The sequence below is a fragment of the Balearica regulorum genome, chromosome 1 (assembly GCF_011004875.1).
Source record: "Balearica regulorum gibbericeps isolate bBalReg1 chromosome 1, bBalReg1.pri, whole genome shotgun sequence".
Taxonomy (NCBI): Eukaryota; Metazoa; Chordata; class Aves; order Gruiformes; family Gruidae; genus Balearica; species Balearica regulorum.
In genome coordinates this window covers 1,946,547-1,965,188 of record NC_046184.1, presented here as the reverse complement: position 1 = coordinate 1,965,188, position 18,642 = coordinate 1,946,547, and the positions used below count along the sequence as shown (strand labels likewise).

Sequence of the window (18,642 nt, the reverse complement as noted above, 5' to 3'; positions counted from 1 at the left end):
AACCCCAGCTGCAACAAAAAAAAACCCCAAAAACCTGCAGATTTTGAAGCTTTTCACACTCCCATCATAAATCAGTGCCAGCCCCCCCCCCAAAAAAAAAACCCCACCTCCCCAAAAACCCACAGGCGTATTTTCCTCCCCCCCTCCCGACTGGCTCCTCCAGTCCACGAGGACCCAGTGAGCAGGTTGGCCAGAGAGCATCTCTTAGGGAAGAGAGGGACCGTCCCTTTGTCCCCAAACAGCATCACCTTCCTCCCAGCTCCCTTGGGATGTTGTCTCCAGCCTCCGTTTTCCTCCAGGACCCAGGGTTTCACCCAACCCCTTCGCAAGCTGCCCAGGGAGAAGAGGTTTTCCCAGTCCCAGCTCCTCCCCACGTTTCAGCGAGAGGTGGGAAGCATTCCTAGGAAACACGGACTGAAACTTTTTGGGGAGATGAGGGGCTTGGTTTTCATCATTTCGGTGTCCTCTCAAAATCTCAGCCAGCCCGCTCCTGTGACCATCATAAAAACATAAAATTTTTATAGAATTCCAGACTGGTTTGGGTTGGAAGGGACCTTAAAGCCCATCCAGTTCCAACCCCCTGCCATGGGCAGGGACACCCTCCACTAGCCCAGGTTGCCCAAAGCCCCATCCAACCTGGCCTTGAACACTGCCAGGGAGCCAGGGGCAGCCACAGCTTCTCTGGGCAACCTCTGCCAGGGCCTCAGCACCCTCACAGGGAAGAGTTTCTTCCTCAGATCTCATCTCCATCTCCCCTCCTGCAGCTTCAGGCCATTCCCCTTGGCCTGTCACTCCCTGCCCTTGGCACCAGCCCCTCTCCAGCTTTCCTGGAGCCCCTGCAGGGACTGGAAGGGGCTCTAAGGTCTCCCCGGAGCCTTCTCTTCTCCAGGCTGAACAACCCCAACTCTCTCAGCCTGTCTCCACAGCAGAGGTGCTCCAGCCCTTGGATCATCTCCATGGCCTCCTCTGGACTCGCTCCAACAGCTCCATGTCCTTCTTGTCCTGGGGACCCCAGAGCTGGACGCAGCACTGCAGGGGGGTGTCACAAGAGCGGAGCAGAGGGGCAGAATCCCCTCCCTCGACCTGCTGGTCACGCTGCTGTTGATGCAGCCCAGGACACGGTTGGCTTTCTGGGCTGCCAGCGCACATTGCTGGGTCATGCTGATCTTCTCGTCCCCCAACATCCCCAAGTCCTTCTCCTCAGGGCTGCTCTCAGTCCATTCATCCCCTGTTCTCTATTGACACTGAGGATTGCCCCAGGTGCAGGACTTTGCACTTGGCCTTGTTGAACTTCATGAGGTTCACATGGACTCGCTCCTCAAGCCTGTCAAGGTCCTTCTGGATGACATCCCATCCCTCTAGCAAATCAACTGCACCACACAGCTTGTTCATCTGCAAACTTGCTGAGGTGCACTCAATCCCACTGTCTACATCGTTGACGAAGACATTAAATAGTATTTGTGCCAGTACAGACCCTTGAGGAACACCACTCATTACTGGTTTCCACTTGGACATGGACGCAGCCAACCAAGGCTGGTTCATCCTCAGGAAGGTAATTTCAGCCGGTTTCACCAGTCCGTAAAGCCACAGGCTCACGCACTGCCTGCCCGCAGCAGCACTGCAATTAGGGACGAGGCTGACGAGGCGAGGGGAGCTGGCAGGGCTCCCACGCAGAACCCACACCCCAACTGCAACCATCTGTGGAAGAAACACGGTCAAGCACAGACGAAACCTTTCAGAGCGGGTTTTAATCATTAATAACTCTCCAGCCCGTTTGCACCTGCCCAAATCTTACTGTCGCTACATGTTAGAAACCATTAAAAAACAGATAATCAAGTAGAAATACGAATAGCATCTTCATAACGTGCTGTACTCTTTCCAAACAGAGGTCAATGCTTTAGGAGCCTGGTGTCTCAGCAGCTAAACCCAGAGAAGCATCACGGTATCGCGGACACCTACCGAAGCACAAGCTGAACGTACACTGTTGGGTGGAAAAGTGAGTTGGTTTGGGGTGGGGTTTTGCAGGACTCATGAGGTTTTTGTCCCCAATGCCTGCAGGGAGGAGAGCCTGGGGTTAACTAACAGCACAGGCAAACCTAAAGGTGCCACGTAGAAGCAGTCAAGGTTTCAAGAAATCAGTAGGGATTATCCTCCTTGATGCTTCACTACCTTGCTACAGATTTAGGTGCTGGCTTTTAAGTTTGAAAATAACACCCTTGGCCTTGAAAGACCCGATTTCAAAACAACTGTTGCTCCAGCCACCCATGCGCCAGGGAACAGGAGGTTCACCAGCCTCCCAGCTGCCCAAGGTTGGACCTCAAGCAAGCGCAAGTCAGCAGAGATGTCCTCAACTTGCTTTACATTGGCTTTACACCGGCTTTACACCGGGTCCCCCCAAGCATGCGGGACAGGCGCCATCTTCTTGCAAGTGTCTGCAAGATCGCTTGTTCTCCTGAAGAAAGGAGGAAGTGATGAACAGGGTGAGTGGAAGCTCAGGTAAATAGTCAAGGTCTTCAGCGTTTGGGTTGTTTTTTAAATCCAGAGGTAGAACAGATACTTCATGCTCGTGCTTGCCCTAAACATGATGCAACCACTGCGTTACTCATCTTCAGATGCCACTTTCCAGAGGACACTGAGGTCTTTGTTTGCTGCTGCTAAGGTTGGAGCAGCTCTTGGGGTTTGCTCTCTTGCACAAAATCCCCTGAAGAGATTAAAAAATAAAAAAAAAACCCAAAACCAACCCCGTTTGTGGTCAATGTCTTCCCTTCTCCACTGCTTCTTTATGCCGAGAGTCGGAGAGCTGCAACCAACAGCACAAATCCTTCCTTCATGCACGGACGGGAAGGGTGGCTCCTCTCCGCCTCGTCTGGGGAAAGCAACGGCTGCTGCTGTTACAAGGAGTTAATTCTTCAGCGCCGCGAGGCTTTCTTCCAAGGCATCAGCTTCAGTCACACCTTGTTTTTTCTGGATAAACTTCACATAGTCAGAGAAAAGCTGCTACGATCAAACTTCCTGCTCACAAGCCGACCTTAAGAAGCCCAACCAGCAGCGCCCAGGAGCAAGACTGACTGTCCGAAAGATGATTTTCACGGATGAAAGCAAAACCCTGTTCTCACCTGGGCTTCGCCAAAGCAGCGGGGTTATTTCAGACCGCTCTCCGTGCTGCTGGCCCCATAGCAAAGCTGGTGGTGCAGGAAGGAGAAACCCACAGGAGACGGGAGGTGGCCCGAAATGCTCAACTGGGTTTGCAATTTGGGGAGCCCAGGAAGGGGATGGATGAAAGCAGGACCGGCCTGGTGGGTTTGGGTTTGTTTGCGTTGGATTCATGCCCTGATTTGACATTCGGATTAAAGGGTGAACAAAGTCAAATAATAGCCAGAACCTGACATAAAAATAAAGCAGAGACTGTAACCCAAGCAGAGTCAGCCGAGGAGTTTCACTTAGTAATACCCATGATTCAGCCAGCCTTTTTCATTCCCAACAATTCTCAAACTCTTTAGAAACCCACAGGTCCTTCGGCTGCCACTGAAACAGCAAAGGCACCCCAGTCCCTATTAACTAAGCGTGAATTGAGTGTTTGGAATCTCCAAGTTTTTTTAACCCATAACTGAGACAACTCAACCCTACGTGGCCAGACAGTACCTCACCCAGGCGAGATGCATAAAACTTCCAGAAGATAAGGTCCTCTTGAGACCACCTAAGAAACAAAACACAACCAGTACAACAATAACTGGAGGAGGAATCTCTCGGGGGGGCAGCCACAACAGCCCTTCCCAATCCATACCTGCGATGTGATGGTGCAATGAGAGACGGGTACGGCTTTAATGGGATACAGAACGACGCGTCCGTGGCCTCTGGGATGCCTTGCGGGCGATTCTGAGCAGTCCACCTCTGGTCACGTCAAGCAGGGCAATGCAATGGGACGAGTTAGCAGAAGTGGAGTGCTGGGGATGGCTCTCCAACGACCCGCCACAGCTTCTCGTATTAGTAAGCAGAGGTACTCTCAGCAATTCACCAGGAGAGGAGAGACTGTAATCCAAATTTGACCCCCAGCGTAGCCCCCAACCTCTGTTAGGGCAATATTATCTCCAAAGCTTCTAATTTTCATCATACTTTGGGACGGCTGCAGCGATTCCCAGCTCTCCAGGCTATACCTGCAGCAAGGATAATGCCGCTACTCGTGCATAACTGCCGCAAAAATTGCGGTCTGAGATATTAAGGGAAGCCAAAACATCACATAGGTTTAATTTTGCATCTACTCTGCCTGTAATCTGAGCTATAAAATGCAATAGCTTAGAAGATACTTCAAAACCAGCTGAGAAATTCCTGCAGGATTAAAAGAACCGAGTGCTAGACAGGTTGGATAAAAGATTAAAAAGAATCTCAATCTCAATTTTCACTTGCAGTTTAGAAACCCAGAAACACACAAGTAAAACATTCATCGGGTCATCAACAGCCATGGCATGATCCGGCCACCTCCCTCAGTACCACGGCACGCCGGGGAAGGACTCAGGTGTTGTTTTGTGGCTTGTTGGGTCTCAAAGGACTTTCCTGGAACACTTCTCACTCCAGACATGGCCGTAACATGCAGATGTCTTAAGAAAACTGCTACTGAACGAGTCTGGCTATTGCTACCACCTAAGAGATGTGTAGCTCTCTCAGTAACTCCTTCTGGACACATCCATTGATCAGCAGGACCTCTTAAAAGAGATTTAAAAAAAAAAAATAACCAAACTTTGGGACCTACCAGAGAGGTGACTTAAAAGAGAGGAAAAAAATAAAGATGATGTAAATAGGAACTTGTAATTTTATTCTCGGTTGTTTGAGGAGTCTTTTGTTTTTACATTGGAAACTTGGACTTTACCATTTCATTATTTCACCAGCTTAGGCAATGTTAAAAAAAGCAACCTAACAAGGGAATTTCAACCAAAAGGGAAAGTTTTCACCCTAGATCACTGAAAGGTGCACTTTGCTAGTACATATTTATCTGTAAGGACACACATTTTGGGCAGAGGAAGCTTTTCTTGAAAGATACAATACAAAACCTTTATCCTATCAATCACAGGGACGAATCCCACGATAAACATCTCTAGGGCTTCCCTGAGCTTCTTGGTAATTTCACATTTCTGATACTTTAAACACTAAAATCAGATAGAATTATAACTAGACAATCCCCCGAAGAGCAGGATCTCAAAATTTTTTCTGTCACGCAGGGGTGCGGGGGGAAAACCGAACCTAACCAAAAATGAAAAGACAAAGTGATTTGCTGGTCACCATTAAAGTGCATTCAGTTCCACCTCAGCTCTTTAACTCTGTGCTTATGCTATTTTCCCCCTGAGGCTGAGCCGCATCGTGCTGGCTGGGTGAGCACGAGATCTTGCAGGCAGGAGGCAAGCGACCGTTCGCTCTCAGGTGTTAATTCACAGCCTGAAGGATGTTGAGAGCCATGACTTAGCTCGATGCCATGTTAGACGGCGGATTTCGTAACGTTTGCTGTCATTCAGAGGAGGAATTTGTTCTCATCACAGTGCTAAGACTTCCCATGGGGAGATCAGGGAGCTCCATCCCCTTAGTACCACGTACCCTGTAAGGTTACTGCCTTCAGACAACACGTAACGTCTCATCTGGAAGGTAGATGACAATTTTGGCTGTGCTCATACAAATGTCACCCTGAAGGTTTAAAATCACTGAAAGGCAAAGCTGCAGTCACGCCTGCTGAAGCCAAAAGATTCCAGCACAATACTCAGCAGCGCACAGCTCAGGGCTGGCTCTCGCTGCCAACTTCTGGAGAGGCTCCAGCATTGAGAAAGAAACTCAGAGCAGGAAAAATAAAAATAAAAAATCTCAAAGCCCAGGGCAGAGCCCAGCCCTCCTATTGCCTTTCACGCGTGGGGATACACCACAGGGATCTGTCGCACCACTACACGAGGGACGTGCCCTTGCCGTACTTCAGGAACCACCGGGCAGCAGCTCTGCCACTTATTCCACGTAAAAACCAACAGAGTGGCCACAGTGACTCAGAGCAAGTGGAGAAATATATTTTGGGACCAGCCATCTGGAGGGAAGCATCCTTGGACATGCAGAGAGACCTGCTTCCTGCTTCGGCTTGAAAATTAGACATGGTGATACCCTAGAGGAACACTACAGTAAGAGCTGGCTCACCTTCAGCGAGGAAAGAGCACGGGCAAAGCCAACCCTGATCTGGTAGCAGTTTGTTCTCACTGCTGGTGTTGAGCCAAAGCCCGCTGATGTTCATGGAAAGTCAGCAACCGGTTGCAGTGCCTCTAATTAGTCCTGAGCTTGCTGGAGACTTAATTTGCCTCCAGCTAGAGCACACAGGTCTCTCAAGCCTTGTCCCTTGGCATTAGGCAGTCGTCACTTGAGTTGTTAACACAGAGGTGGGATCTAGCGCTCCCACTGCGGAAACACAGACGTCCGTATCCGAGGGCGTCACCTCTAAATCCCTTTGCAGTCAGTGGAGACAGGTGCTCCCGAGGCATACCTTATCATCCCAGCACGGGCATCTAAAAAAGGACAGATGAATCATGCTCCAGAAGTATCTATTTCTCTTCACTGAGTGCAAAGGGAGCCTGGCTAGATCATACGGAGAGGCGTTTAGGCTAGGCACAGGTAAAATTAGGCAAGATTAATCCCACTCAAAGAGTGAGCGCTACAGCCTCGAACATAGCGACAGTCAGATCACCCCAGCAGAGGTTACAACTTCAAGCCAGTGCTACACCTTGTCTGAGCCTGTCCACGGAGAAAAGGAAGCGCTGCCTCATAAATACTATTTACACCAGTTTGCTTAAATTAAAATTAGTTTCTTGAGGGGAGGTAGAAGAGAAAGAAACAGATACTTCATACTGCGGGAGCTAAAGATATCGTCCTTCCTGGCCACCTTCACCCCTGTCAGTTGTAGGACAGGTACTGGATTAATCGCGGAGGAATATTTAGCTTGGCGATCTTCTCCAGTGCTCGCTGCCCGGCGGCTTTCCTCACCGTAACTCTGCAGAGCTGCGACAAACTCAGAGGCGTTTCTAAAATGAGAAAAGAAGATCCAAAGTTAGGGCTGCAGCTCAGCAGACGGCTGATCTTCCTGCAGAGCACAGACCTCCCAGGAGGGTGACGCCTGGCATCGCCTCCACCGTGCTCACAAGCCTGGCTCTGCTTACAAGCGCTCGACCTCCCACAGCACCCAGGCCCCAGGAAGGTACTGCAGAGCCACGGGTGTGCTCCGTCCAGGCTCATCCCTGGGGCAAATCCCACCAGAAACACTAAGCACAGCTGCAGAGCGCTTCTCCCAGCTCCCTTCCTCGCCTGCATCCCCTGAAGCCCAACGGTGCCCACCGGATCACCTGCTCTGATCCACTGGGGCTATCCAAGACTTTCAAATTTCCCTTAGTGATGCTTTATTAAGCCTCAACAACACTGCATATAGGAACAAAACCTACTTCCAATGCTTCTCTGCTGCTCTGTTTCTCCATCTAACGACTGCGTTAACTCTTTCCACCCAGCCCTCTGCTGAGAGCTCCACGAAAACTCCCCAAGCCCCTTCCAGACAGCCCCCAATCTGCAGCCCGAAGCCTCTACGCCGGGTTTCGATGCTCGTGCACGGACGTAGAGTGACAATCGGGCATGTTGCTCTGGAAGCAGTCATTCTGGAAGCTACCATCCATACCCTCATAGTCTCAGCAATCACCAGCCTCCAAGATCTGCATCTGTCCTGGACCTAGTCCCAAATTTAATGATACAAATCAAAAGAAAAAAAAAATACTAATGAAGCTAGAATAGTACTTTTACAACAGTCTGCATTGAAAAACAACTACATGTGCAGTTCTGCCAGGTGGGTTGAGGGGGCAGTAAACTCTGGTGAGATATAAGGAGTATTTATACGGGAATGCAGCATTCAATCTCTTCAGCCAGCTCAGCTGCAGCCAGAGCAGCACACTTCACTGCTCTTTAAGAAAGGAGAGCAATGAGTAAGTTGGAGGAGAGACTACTACAGGGACAAGTCAGAGGGAGAAGGGGCTATAAGGTGCTCAGCACACAAAGGACCGCAAAGCCAGAATACACTTTATTCTTGTATAAGGAAGAAATTTTTCTTTCTATACGGAATTTTTTTTTTTTTTTTTTTTTATGATGAGGGTGGTGAGGCCCTGGCAGAGGTTGCCCAGAGAAGCTGTGGCTGCCCCTGGCTCCCTGGCAGTGTTCAAGGCCAGGTTGGATGGGGCTTTGGGCAACCTGGGCTAGTGGAGGGTGTCCCTGCCCATGGCAGGGGTTAGAACTAGATGGGCTTTGAGGTCCCTTCCAACCCAAACCAGCCTGTGATTCTATGATTTTTTTAGGATCATCCAGTGCAGCAGTAGTCTGCAAATGCTTGGAAGGGTCTGTGAATTACTCCTCTAAGGGGAACCAAGACAAAGCTTGACTTAAAGCCATCCTCAAACCTCAGTCAAATGTCTCCTCCAAAATCAGACAGTCAGCACAGCTAAAGTTTAACACTTTCCCTGCCCCGAATAAAATGAGTTTTCAACTGGGTGATTTCTTTGACCTGCTTTTGTATTAAAGCACAAATGCTCATGCTGACACACGAGAGGGACCTGTATTGGACCATCTGACCACTGCCATTCAACCACAAGTAAGCAGAGCTAGCCTACAGCCAGCTGGCGTACGTTTGCCACCAAGAACTCTATACCTTCACAGGAAGTTGATCAGGGATCTACAAATCAAAGCGAACTGAGAATCATGATCTCAGCGGAGATCAACGGAGTTGGCAGTCATTGAATTCCTGGGACAGGGGATCATATCTCACTTACTTTCGTAGTATTCAAAGCACTTTGCTGTAGGACTGCTGCTCCAGGTGTAATCTGATGGTTTCTTTCCTCGGTTGTCCCTTGCGTAAATGTTTCCTCCAAATTCAATCAGCATCTCCACCAGATCTACATTTTTCACTTTTGCTGCATGGTGGAGGGCTGTCTCGTGAAGTTTAGCAGCATTCACATTTGCCCCTGAGGCCAGAAAGAAAAACAAACCTGTTCATGAAAGCCTCACTCGACCCAAACATAAGAAGTGGTTTGACTGGAGAAAAAACTGCTGTTAAAACACGCACGGCTAGAACAAGATCCAAACAAAACAGCACAAACAGGAAACCAAACTGCTGAACTAGTTCTCAGTGCTGGCAATGGATGAGTTTTCTTCTCTGGCTTTACGTTTTCCTTGCACAAAAAGGACTTTAGTCCATGTTACCGTGTAAATAAGCAGCTGAGTGTGAAGTTCAGAATTGCTTCCTGAATCTGTGCTGTCCAAAGCCAGCAAAGAGCCATTCCCAGTCATCTCAATGGAGTATTCTCATTCAAGACAGAGACAACTTTGTTAACTACTTTAACAGAAATACCCCAGCCCCATGAGATGTTGCAGCTCACCATCAGACACTTCTGCAGCATCAAATTTTAGTTACAGATATTTTTGTTAAGGAAGTTTGGCTTTTATAAGCAAACAGCAAAAGGTCCTTCCAATCCCCCCACAACCGCTCACATCTGATCAACTGATTCATTCAGCAGAGGTGAGCTGAACCTCACCGAATTCAAACAACTGACTTTTAGATATGTGTGGCTACACTGAACTCTTCTTATAATCAACAAGGAGAAACAGGCATTTCTGGGGAATCAATTAACAGGTGCCCAAGACAGGGAATCAGAGCAGCTGGAAACAAACTAGCTTAGATGTGTAATTTTTAGACAACTAATGTTCAATGAAGCAAATCCTCGTCGCTGAGCCAAATCTCCTCCTGATAAGCACAGGCAAAGACAAGAAGTCCAACTCTAAATTCCCCCAAAGTCAGCAGCAAGAAAACTGGGATGTGAAACCTGGAGCACAGAACATCTCGCGAATTCATCTGGGCATAACACTAACCAGGTCTCCCTGGGGTATGATGTGACTTCATCTCTGGTTTTCTGTACAACATCAAACCCTAACGTCTATCCCTAACACCCATCCAAAACTATACGACTGTGCTACCAAAGCTGAACGCGTGCCCACCAGTTGATACCATTTTTGGGAAGAAGCTGAAACTTTGCGCTAGGGGGCTGAAGAGTTCTGAATTTTATTAAAATAAGAGAATGGGAACGTCACTGGGAACATCACAAACCGGATATTGACAGGCACACACTGAAAAAAATGCTTAAGCATTAAGCTTTGCTCAGGTAAAGGAAAAACCTTTCACCTTTGTCATCTACATTATGCTGTGAATGAATAAGCTGTTCAACAAGAACGCCGCTGCGGAACATCGAGGGAAATGCTGCGCGCAGACACCACCCAGAAGAAAAGCCTGCGGCTGCCATACCTGCCTTGAGCAGCAGCTTTGCACAGTCCAGATGCTCCCTGGCACAGGCCACATGTAGGGGCGTCCCGAAATGGCAGTCGTGAGCCTCCAAGTTTGCACCGACGTCGATGAGGAGTTGCACACACTCTGAGCTACCTTTAGAAAGGGAAGAGCTGAGTCAAAAGAAATAATCCAGCTCAAATGGGAGCGTACGGCATGCTGAGATCAGTTTGACCCACAAACAGCCTGTTTAATATTTGGGGTGACAGCTGCAAAATAGAAAGAGTTGTGAGCCTACACTGTAAATACACTGTAGGACCAAGATTAGGACACAAGAAATAGAGTCACATCTGCACGGCACTGAGCTGGAGCTAACAGGTCTCGCAGGGAGTCAGGTCAAACAAACCTGAACTCAACGGTTTGCACTAAACTGCCTGTTGTTCGCGGAGCTGGTGGTATTGCTGGTCCTGCCCTGGGTGGATTAGATCACCTTCAAGACCACTCCAGCTTTACTTTTTCCAATGCTAATAATACGACTTAACAGAAAGTGGGCAGTGATCATCACCAAGCCTTAGGAAAAAAGCTTAACGAGGAAAAGCTAAGCAAGAGCTCACAGCTACGTATTTAAGTAACTACCTGTTTGTCAAAAATGCTGTCTCCCACAGCCTTCGTAGTTGAAGGGATACTCTGTCCAGGACAACATATAACAAAAACAGTGAAGGGGAGGAGAGAAGGAGGTATTACGTCTTACAAGGAGGAAACTGAAGCACAAAACGATTAAGAGATTTGGTCACGATCATCTAACGGGGACATTGCCGCTCTCACATCGTGGCTTTCCCACTGCTGCATTCGTGCAAGTGTAAGTTCAGGGTTGGAATTACACTCAAATACGCCTCTGCCGCTCCCCCCGCCTCTGCTGCTGTCCCAGCCACCCCTGATGCTTGCCCTTCCTCCATAATCCAGATCCAAACATCCAGGAGAGGCTTGAGTAAGGGACAGGGGGAGCAGAAAGCAGCTGGCACGTGCCAGTTGGAACATTGTTTTGGCCCCTGTAGTTTTCTCTTATCCCCTGGACAGACCCTACAGCTGGAAAAGGCTGCGAGAGGGTCAAGGAGCAGTACAGGCAGCAATGCTGCCCAACAGTCCCTGACACTTTCTTCCCACCTGACAGCTTCATCGATCAGCTCTGAACAACCAGGAGGGGTCTGGGACAAAACCACCTGATTAAGACAGTCTCGTGTCTTAATCAGAACAATTTATCCCATCTCAACTCAGAACAGAGGGAAAGGATACAAACTCCCCCTCTGCTCTGCCCTTCCCTAACGGTCTGATGGGCAACAACAGCTTACGGTCAATTTAAGATACTTGGCAGCTGCTTTTGTTGTTTGTTTGTTGGTTTGTTGGTTTTTTTTTTTCCCCAAGCTGCAAATAACCGTGCAAAGACAAGACCGCGCAGGCTTACCATTCATGCAGGCTTCGTGGAGAGGAGACGCTGTGTAAAGGGGAGGGTTCACCTTGGCGCCGTGGGACAGCAGCACTTTCACACACTCTATGCTACCCGAGGCACAGGCATCGCAGAGCGGAGTGCTGCCATCGATATTCCTGGCATCCACCTTTAAGGTAGAAAAAAAAACGTTAGGTACCCACAGGCTGCTGTGTGGCAGCACCCTCTTGCCCATGTTTTTACTTCTTTTAACCCTAGAAATAGTCCGGGCTCAGGAAAGAGTTGGTTGCACTGCCATAAACCTGGCTTGTGCTGTTCCCACCGCTCTCGGGGCGCAGATGTACGTTAACGTCACAAGTTGAGGCTGTTATTTCCATCATCATATTTTTCTACCACTCTCCTGATGAAGATTACAAGCGTTGCGACTGAGTAACACAATGCAGCTCCTCATCTGCTTTAGTGCAAGGCCCAGCTTCATCAGCGGACTCAGCCAGGCTAGCTGACTTTGCACCGAGAAGGACCACGGAGCGCTCACGTGCTTCACGTCACCGGCTTTGCTCTGAGGACAACCGTCTTCGGCGCGGGAGAAGTCACAAGCCCTTGAAAACAGTCATCGCCAGCTATACCCAAAGACTCTGTTTAGCTGATTTTTGTTTCCATAATAAAATTAAAGAAATAGAAAAAGAAACAAAAGAATAAATAGAAATCCCTGCTGGAAGCTACGTGTTCCTTGCTCCCCTTCTGGCCCCTCGATTCGACCCAGCTAGTTGTAGATACTCGAGTCATCTAAATTAGATTTCTAGTCACCCCAGGCTCTGTTGATAAGTCAGTGAGGAGAAGGAGGGGGGGGAGACAGAGAGAGAAATACTTCCAGGCAGTTTTTTTAAGTCCTCCTCAAGCTCAAACACCCTCTGAAGAGGCCTGCCATCCTCTGCTAACTGCCAAGAAAGCCCAGGACGATGAAAAAGAGCCTAGAGTTAGACGGGGAGAATCCAGATCCCAGAAATAACTTCAGACATCAAGACGATGTTCCCAGCTGGATCAGACCCAAATACACACCTGGGCCCCCGCAGCCAGCAGGAGCTTGACACACTGCGTTTGCCCTCGCAGGCTCGCCTCGTGCAACGGGGTGATAGAGTCATAGGTGACCGCGTTGACGCAGGCTCCGCTCTCTATCAGCTGCTGCAGCTGCAGGATTTCTCCCCGCCTCGCTGCTTCATGAACTGGTGTTCGATCAGCCCAGAAGCCTAGAGAGGAAAGAATAAATAAATAAGTAAATAAATAAAATCACACATGAGGAGCAAACGAGTCTTCCTGCTGGAGAAACCAGAAGGGGAACACAAGCTGGCAGCTAGAAGAGAGAGCTGGGAACGAGAAGCTTATTCCTCAGCGTGGGATTTTAAATTGGGTGCTTCGCGTTTGTGGGTACCCCACTGACCGCTGCCCTCTCAGGGACTGTTTATAACGCTGGGTTCCCTTGTGGTTTCTGAAACACTTTGCCGTACTTGCTCAAAACTTTACCCAAGTACAAACCCCAGCAGCATTCATTAGGTCCAGAATCATCCCAGCAAGCTCTTAACTGTTTAGCAATTAGAAGCACTGTCCTCCTGGCTCCGTCTAAAAATCACTAGAAACGGGACACCTCCAGAGAGCAACTCAGCCCACCTAAAAATTATCTTCTTGAAAAGTCAACGGAGCTTCGACAACTAAGTTTCTAGCTTCAACGCCTTCGCATCTACACTTACATGGAGCAAGTCTGGGCTTAGCTTCCCAGCACTAACCGACAATATCATCTCCTTGCAGGTGCGTTTTGCTTTCAAGGAAGCAACGAATAAAGAACAGCCCTGTGCATTTTCACGCAACCTTCAGCAAGATAAAATGCCGTCTATAAAAACATGAACCCTGCGAAAGAAGGGTTTATAGGAGCAGTATGGTATTGTCTGCATGCAGGTCAACACTAAAAACCACCAGCAAAACAGACCTTGCAGCTATATTTCCTCCCCTTTGAGTACATATCCATAAAACCCTTGTTTCAAGGTGGGAACTCACATCTGTGAAGTGGGAGAGAGAGGAAGATTTGCCTTCTTTTTAAAAAAATAAACACCTTGTCATGCATTTCAGTTGGACTGACCATCCCTCTCTCCATCCCTAAACGCTGCGTTTTATTTACCAGCATAAAACAGTAAATGCCAACACAAGCCAGTGGTTATGAAAGACGGAGCAGACCCGAAAAGTGAAACCACCCCCATGAAAGGGAATCATGAGAACCAGCATTTTCACAGCAGTCTGGGCGGGTTTTTTTATTCACTTGTTAGATCCTCTTTCCCTTCGCCTATATCCCTCGTCAGGATGTTTTTCCTTCAGTGGAGCTTCTCCAGTGGTGGTTTGTGTCAAGAGCAGTGAGAAGTCCAAAAGAGGATGAAGCCCCTAAATTGCCAGCCACCACGCAGCAGCATCTTGTCACCAACAGGACTGGGAAGAAGAACAAGCCCCAGCAGCATTTCATTAAAGTCCTATCACATATTCCAAAAAAACCCAAACCTGCAAACTGCAGACAATTCAAATTTCTGCTCTCCTACTGCACAGTTCCTTACGTGGCAGGCTCACGTGAGAGATAACATCATCGGTCCCCATGGATGGGGATCCCACATCCACATCCGGCCGGCTGCACCCGGGGTTACGGATCAGAAGGGAGACTGCAGTCGGGGCCAGACCTCCAAAATCTGCACGTTCAGGACTTACACCTCTGCCTCGCCAACTGCAGCACAACGCAGGGGAACACGACCAGTTCCTGACGCAGCTAGGGAGCATCCCTACCAGGGCAACCAGCCGCACAGCTCAGCCTTGCGCCCGCTACGGTCTTTGCTGCGGTCCATCCTCAGGGCAGGCTGCCGGGCTTGGCCCGGTGGTCCAGCCTGCTGTGCCCCAGCCCAGGGGCACGATTTGGAGCAGTTCTGTCACCTTCAGCCCTGCAGAGGTAACCCGGCAGGCGGCCGCTGGCGGGAGGCAGGGTTTGGGCCCTCTGGGGTGTTGCATGGCTCTCACCCACCGTCTCCCTCCAAGGAGGGAGCCATCCCCTCTCCTCCAGCTCCCCAACACCGCCTCTTCACATCACACACGCACATTAATTCATGGAGGAACAATGATCATACCCCGTGCCCAGAAGCAGGGACTCTCCCAAGAGCATCCTCACCTTCCTCTTGTCCCTTTACTCAGGACAGGCCACTCACCCTACAAACCATCCTGCCCACCCCCAAACCATCCTGCCCACCCCCCAAAACACGATGCTACCACCAGCCCCACAGCTAAACACCTCCCGGAGCAGCTCAACCCTACCCCTCCACGCACAAACCCATCCCACCCACCCCCCCCCAAACACCCCGGGGCCGGCCTGCCCCCCACGCACTGATCTCGCCCCGCAGGGAGCCGCTGCTGCCGGGGCTCTCCATGGCCCGGGCCTGCCGTGAGGGGCTGGGGGGGGGGGAGCCCGCCGGCTCCAGCACCGTTGAGGCGGCCGCCGGCTCCGGCCTCCTCCGTTCCGCTCCGCTCCGCCTCCGGGCTCCCGGCTCCGGCCGCGGCGGCCGCCGGGACTTGTAGTACCGGGAGGTGCGGGTGAGGCGGGGGATTGGGGGTACTGGGGGCACTGGTGTGGGGGAGAGGGGTACTGGGGGCACTGGTGTGGGGGAGGAAGGGGTATTTGGGGCACTGGGGTGTGGGGGAGAGGGGTACTGGGGGCACTGGTGTGGGGGAGAGGGGTACTGGGGATACTGGGGGGGGGAAGGGGTATTTCGGGCACTGGGGTGTGGGTGGAAGGGGTACTGGGGGCACTGGTGTGGGGGAGAGGGGTACTGGGGATACTGGTGGGGGGGGAAGGGGTATTTGGGGCACTGGGGTGTGGGTGAGGCGGAGTACTGGGGGCACTGGTGAGGGGGAGAGGGGTACTGGGGATACTGGTGCAGGGGGAGGAAGGGGTACTGGGAGAACTGGTAGGGGGGGAAGGGGTACTGGGGATACTGGTGCAGGGGAGAAGGAGTACTGGGGCACTGGTGGGGGGGGCAGGGGTACTGGGGGCACTGGTGTGGGGGAGAGGGGTACTGGGAATACTGGTGCGGGGGGGAAGGGGTATTTGGGGCACTGGGGTATGGGTGAGGCGGGGTACTGGGGGCACTGGTGTAGGGGAGAGGGGTACTGGCGATACTGGTGCAGGGGGGAAGGGGTACTGGGAGAACTGGTAGGGGGGAAGGGGTACTGGGGATACTGGTGTGGGGGAGGGGGGGAAGGGGTACTGGGGGCACTGGGGTGTGGGGGGAAGGGGTACTGGGGGCACTAATGCAGGGGGGAAGGGGTACTGGGGGCACTGGTGTGGGGGGGAAGGGGTACTGGAGATAATGGTGCAGGGGGAGGAGGTACTGGGGGTACTGGTTGGGGGGAAGTGGGTACTTGGATGTGGTGGAGGGGGTATTTCGGGCATTGGTGTATGGCGGAATGGGTACTGAGGGTACTGGTGTGGGGAGAGAGGTACTGGGGGTACTGGTGTATGTGGGGAGGGGTTACTGGTGGCACTGGTAGGGGGGTAGTGGAGGTACTGGGGTATGTAGGCAGCTGTATGTGGGGAGGGGGTACTGGTGTGGGGGAGAGGGGCAGTGGATGTACTGGTGTATGTGGAGGAGATACTGGGGGCACTGGTTTATATGGGGAGAGGGATATTGGGAGCACTGGTATGTGCAGAAGGGGTAATAGCAGCACAGGGGGAGGTGGGATACTGGGAGCATTGGTTAGCGGGTACTGGGGCACTGGGGTGTGTGGGCAGGTGGTATTTGGGGCACTGGGATGTGGGGAGGGGGATACTAGGAGCACTGGTTTGTGCAGAGGTGGTACTGGGGCCACTGGTGTGTGTGGGCAGGTGGTATTTGGGGGAATTGGGGTGTGGGAAGGGGGTACTGGGGGGCACTGGTGTGTGTGAGGGAGGGGGCACTGGGGGTGCTGACAGGGGGTAGGGGAGGCTGGAGGAGCCCCTGAAGCTGGTGTGGGACACAGGGAGGTTTGGGGTGTGCTGGAGAGGACTGGAGAAAGCACTGAGGGGGGGAAGAACTGGGGCAACAAGTGTACCAAAAATGTGCTGGGACTATTTTCCCTGGGTCTCAGGGCTGAGCGGAGCGAGTTCCTTGGCGATTATGTCATTGATGCTGTTACCTCCTGGAAACAGCACGTCACACGTGCAATGCGGAGTGGGGAGCAGGGCCTCCTGGCCTCTCCGTAAGGACTGGCATTTCTCAGTTATTTATATTATGGTTGAGCTCTCCGGTTTTGCTGGGGTCAGCTTGTCATTGGCTGCTCTGCAAAATTTACAAGTACGTAAGACAGAGGAAACAGAAGGATAGAAAGGTGATTTGCCAAAGATTACAAAAAGAAATCAGTGCAAAGCCAAAATTACGGCCCAAATTGCTTGATTCCTTCTTGATTCACCCAGGAGAGTGCAGCCCTTCTCTACCGCTTCTCTGCTCTCTCAGAGTAGGAACTGGGGTAAGATGCATTCCTTAAAATCTTTATTTTAAAGCTTCCAAAATAATCGTGTGCCCATGGAGGTACCAGCAGAAACTACAGGAAACAGCCACGTCCCCGGCTTGATCACGCTGATGAAACCATCGACAGCATTGCTGGTGTCTCAAATATTTGGACCCCCTCATGGGAGGCGAATGCAATGTCAGCTCACCTGCCGCAGGGACACGGCTCCAAGTCCATCCCTTTCCTCAGTTTAAGAGCCCTACGCAGCAACTGCAGCTCATCAACAAGTTGCTGATCGGTCATCCGGGGTCACGGAGTGGGAGAGAAGCCACAGCAACCAACCTGCGGGGGACAGGAGCCAAACATGAGTACGTCATGCTCAGAATATGAACGTAAATGTCAGCAACTGCTCTAAACTCTTCCAGATTCTCCTCTGTTTCTCCCATCTTATCACCTAGGACTGAAATCGAAGAGCCAGGTAACACACAGACTTCATCTTCCACCTTTCCCTCCTGTTCTGTCTCTAAATTACTGTTCTTTGCCTTAGAAATGTAGGAGAAAGAACCCAGGCTGTGCAGCCATCTGCCATTCAACCCTGGATTTTCTTTCCCCTGCGTACCAGGTTCCCCCTCCTGCCCCACATGCATGTAGTCACGTCCAGAAATACAAAGCGTTCACTGTCCTAATTCCCAACTGATTATTCAGGTAGCTGATATTCATGAGGACTTTGTAAGAGGCCTTGGTGCCTCTGTGTTTGTTTTGCCTTACCCAAAGAGAAACCAAACCTGCGGGTCAGCGTCTGCCTGGGCAAGGAGTTAAATTTAGGTGCTGGTTCGAGAAACGCAACTTGACTCTGCACTTCCTGAACTCTCAAAAAAGGTGCCACGCACCCAAAATACTGCCGTCTTGAATTTGCTAGCGGAGCCAAGCTTTGTCAACAGCTGCCGGCAGCTTGGGCAGCTGCCACGCGATAGTGTTATTAACCTTTTCTCATTTACATCCAGGTCTTGAAAGAGGAGGCGTGTATCAGCTTTCTCGTGTGTCCTACTTTTATTACACTCCCAGTCTTGCAGTCTTCCCCTGTCATCCTTCCCAAATTGCTGGAGTAAGTAAGCAAGGAGACATAAGAAATAGATTAAAAACAGAGATTAAAAAAAAAAAAAAATCCCCCCCCCCCGCACTCCAAACAGTCTGTGCAGGAGCAGATCTGCGAGGAGAGCTGCTCCTCCGAGGACAGATTCTGCAGGATTCCTTCACTTCACCCCTCCTGCCATACATTTGCGATTCTGTTCATGTTTTTCATTTTGCCCGCCTGCTTTGCATTTGTACGTGCATTTCTCAGGTGGCTGGGAGCTATGCTCTAAGGTACAGC

At 50.8% G+C, this 18,642-nt stretch overlaps 1 protein-coding gene across 11 annotated transcripts; it reads right to left on the bottom strand.

Moving 5' to 3' along the window:
• Positions 1 to 1,729: 1,729 nt before the first annotated feature.
• Positions 1,730 to 15,334, bottom strand: ASB13 (ankyrin repeat and SOCS box containing 13). 11 transcript variants are annotated; one of them, XR_012836144.1, is made up of 8 exons: positions 15,172 to 15,334; positions 12,825 to 13,012; positions 11,784 to 11,934; positions 10,343 to 10,477; positions 8,817 to 9,008; positions 3,785 to 7,037; positions 3,643 to 3,697; positions 1,730 to 3,382 (listed from the first exon to the last, which is right to left on the bottom strand). XR_012836144.1 is itself a non-coding variant. In XM_075756633.1 (6 exons), exons 1-6 carry the CDS (start codon positions 15,212 to 15,214, stop codon positions 6,910 to 6,912), a joined length of 837 nt encoding a protein of 278 aa, XP_075612748.1. In that variant the 5' UTR covers positions 15,215 to 15,334; the 3' UTR covers positions 1,730 to 6,909. The 11 variants fall into 11 exon arrangements, 1 of the variants encoding a protein (XP_075612748.1); XR_012836149.1 differs by having other exon boundaries at positions 1,730 to 3,330; XR_012836168.1 differs by having other exon boundaries at positions 1,730 to 2,964.
• Between the last annotated feature and the right edge of the window lie 3,308 nt (positions 15,335 to 18,642).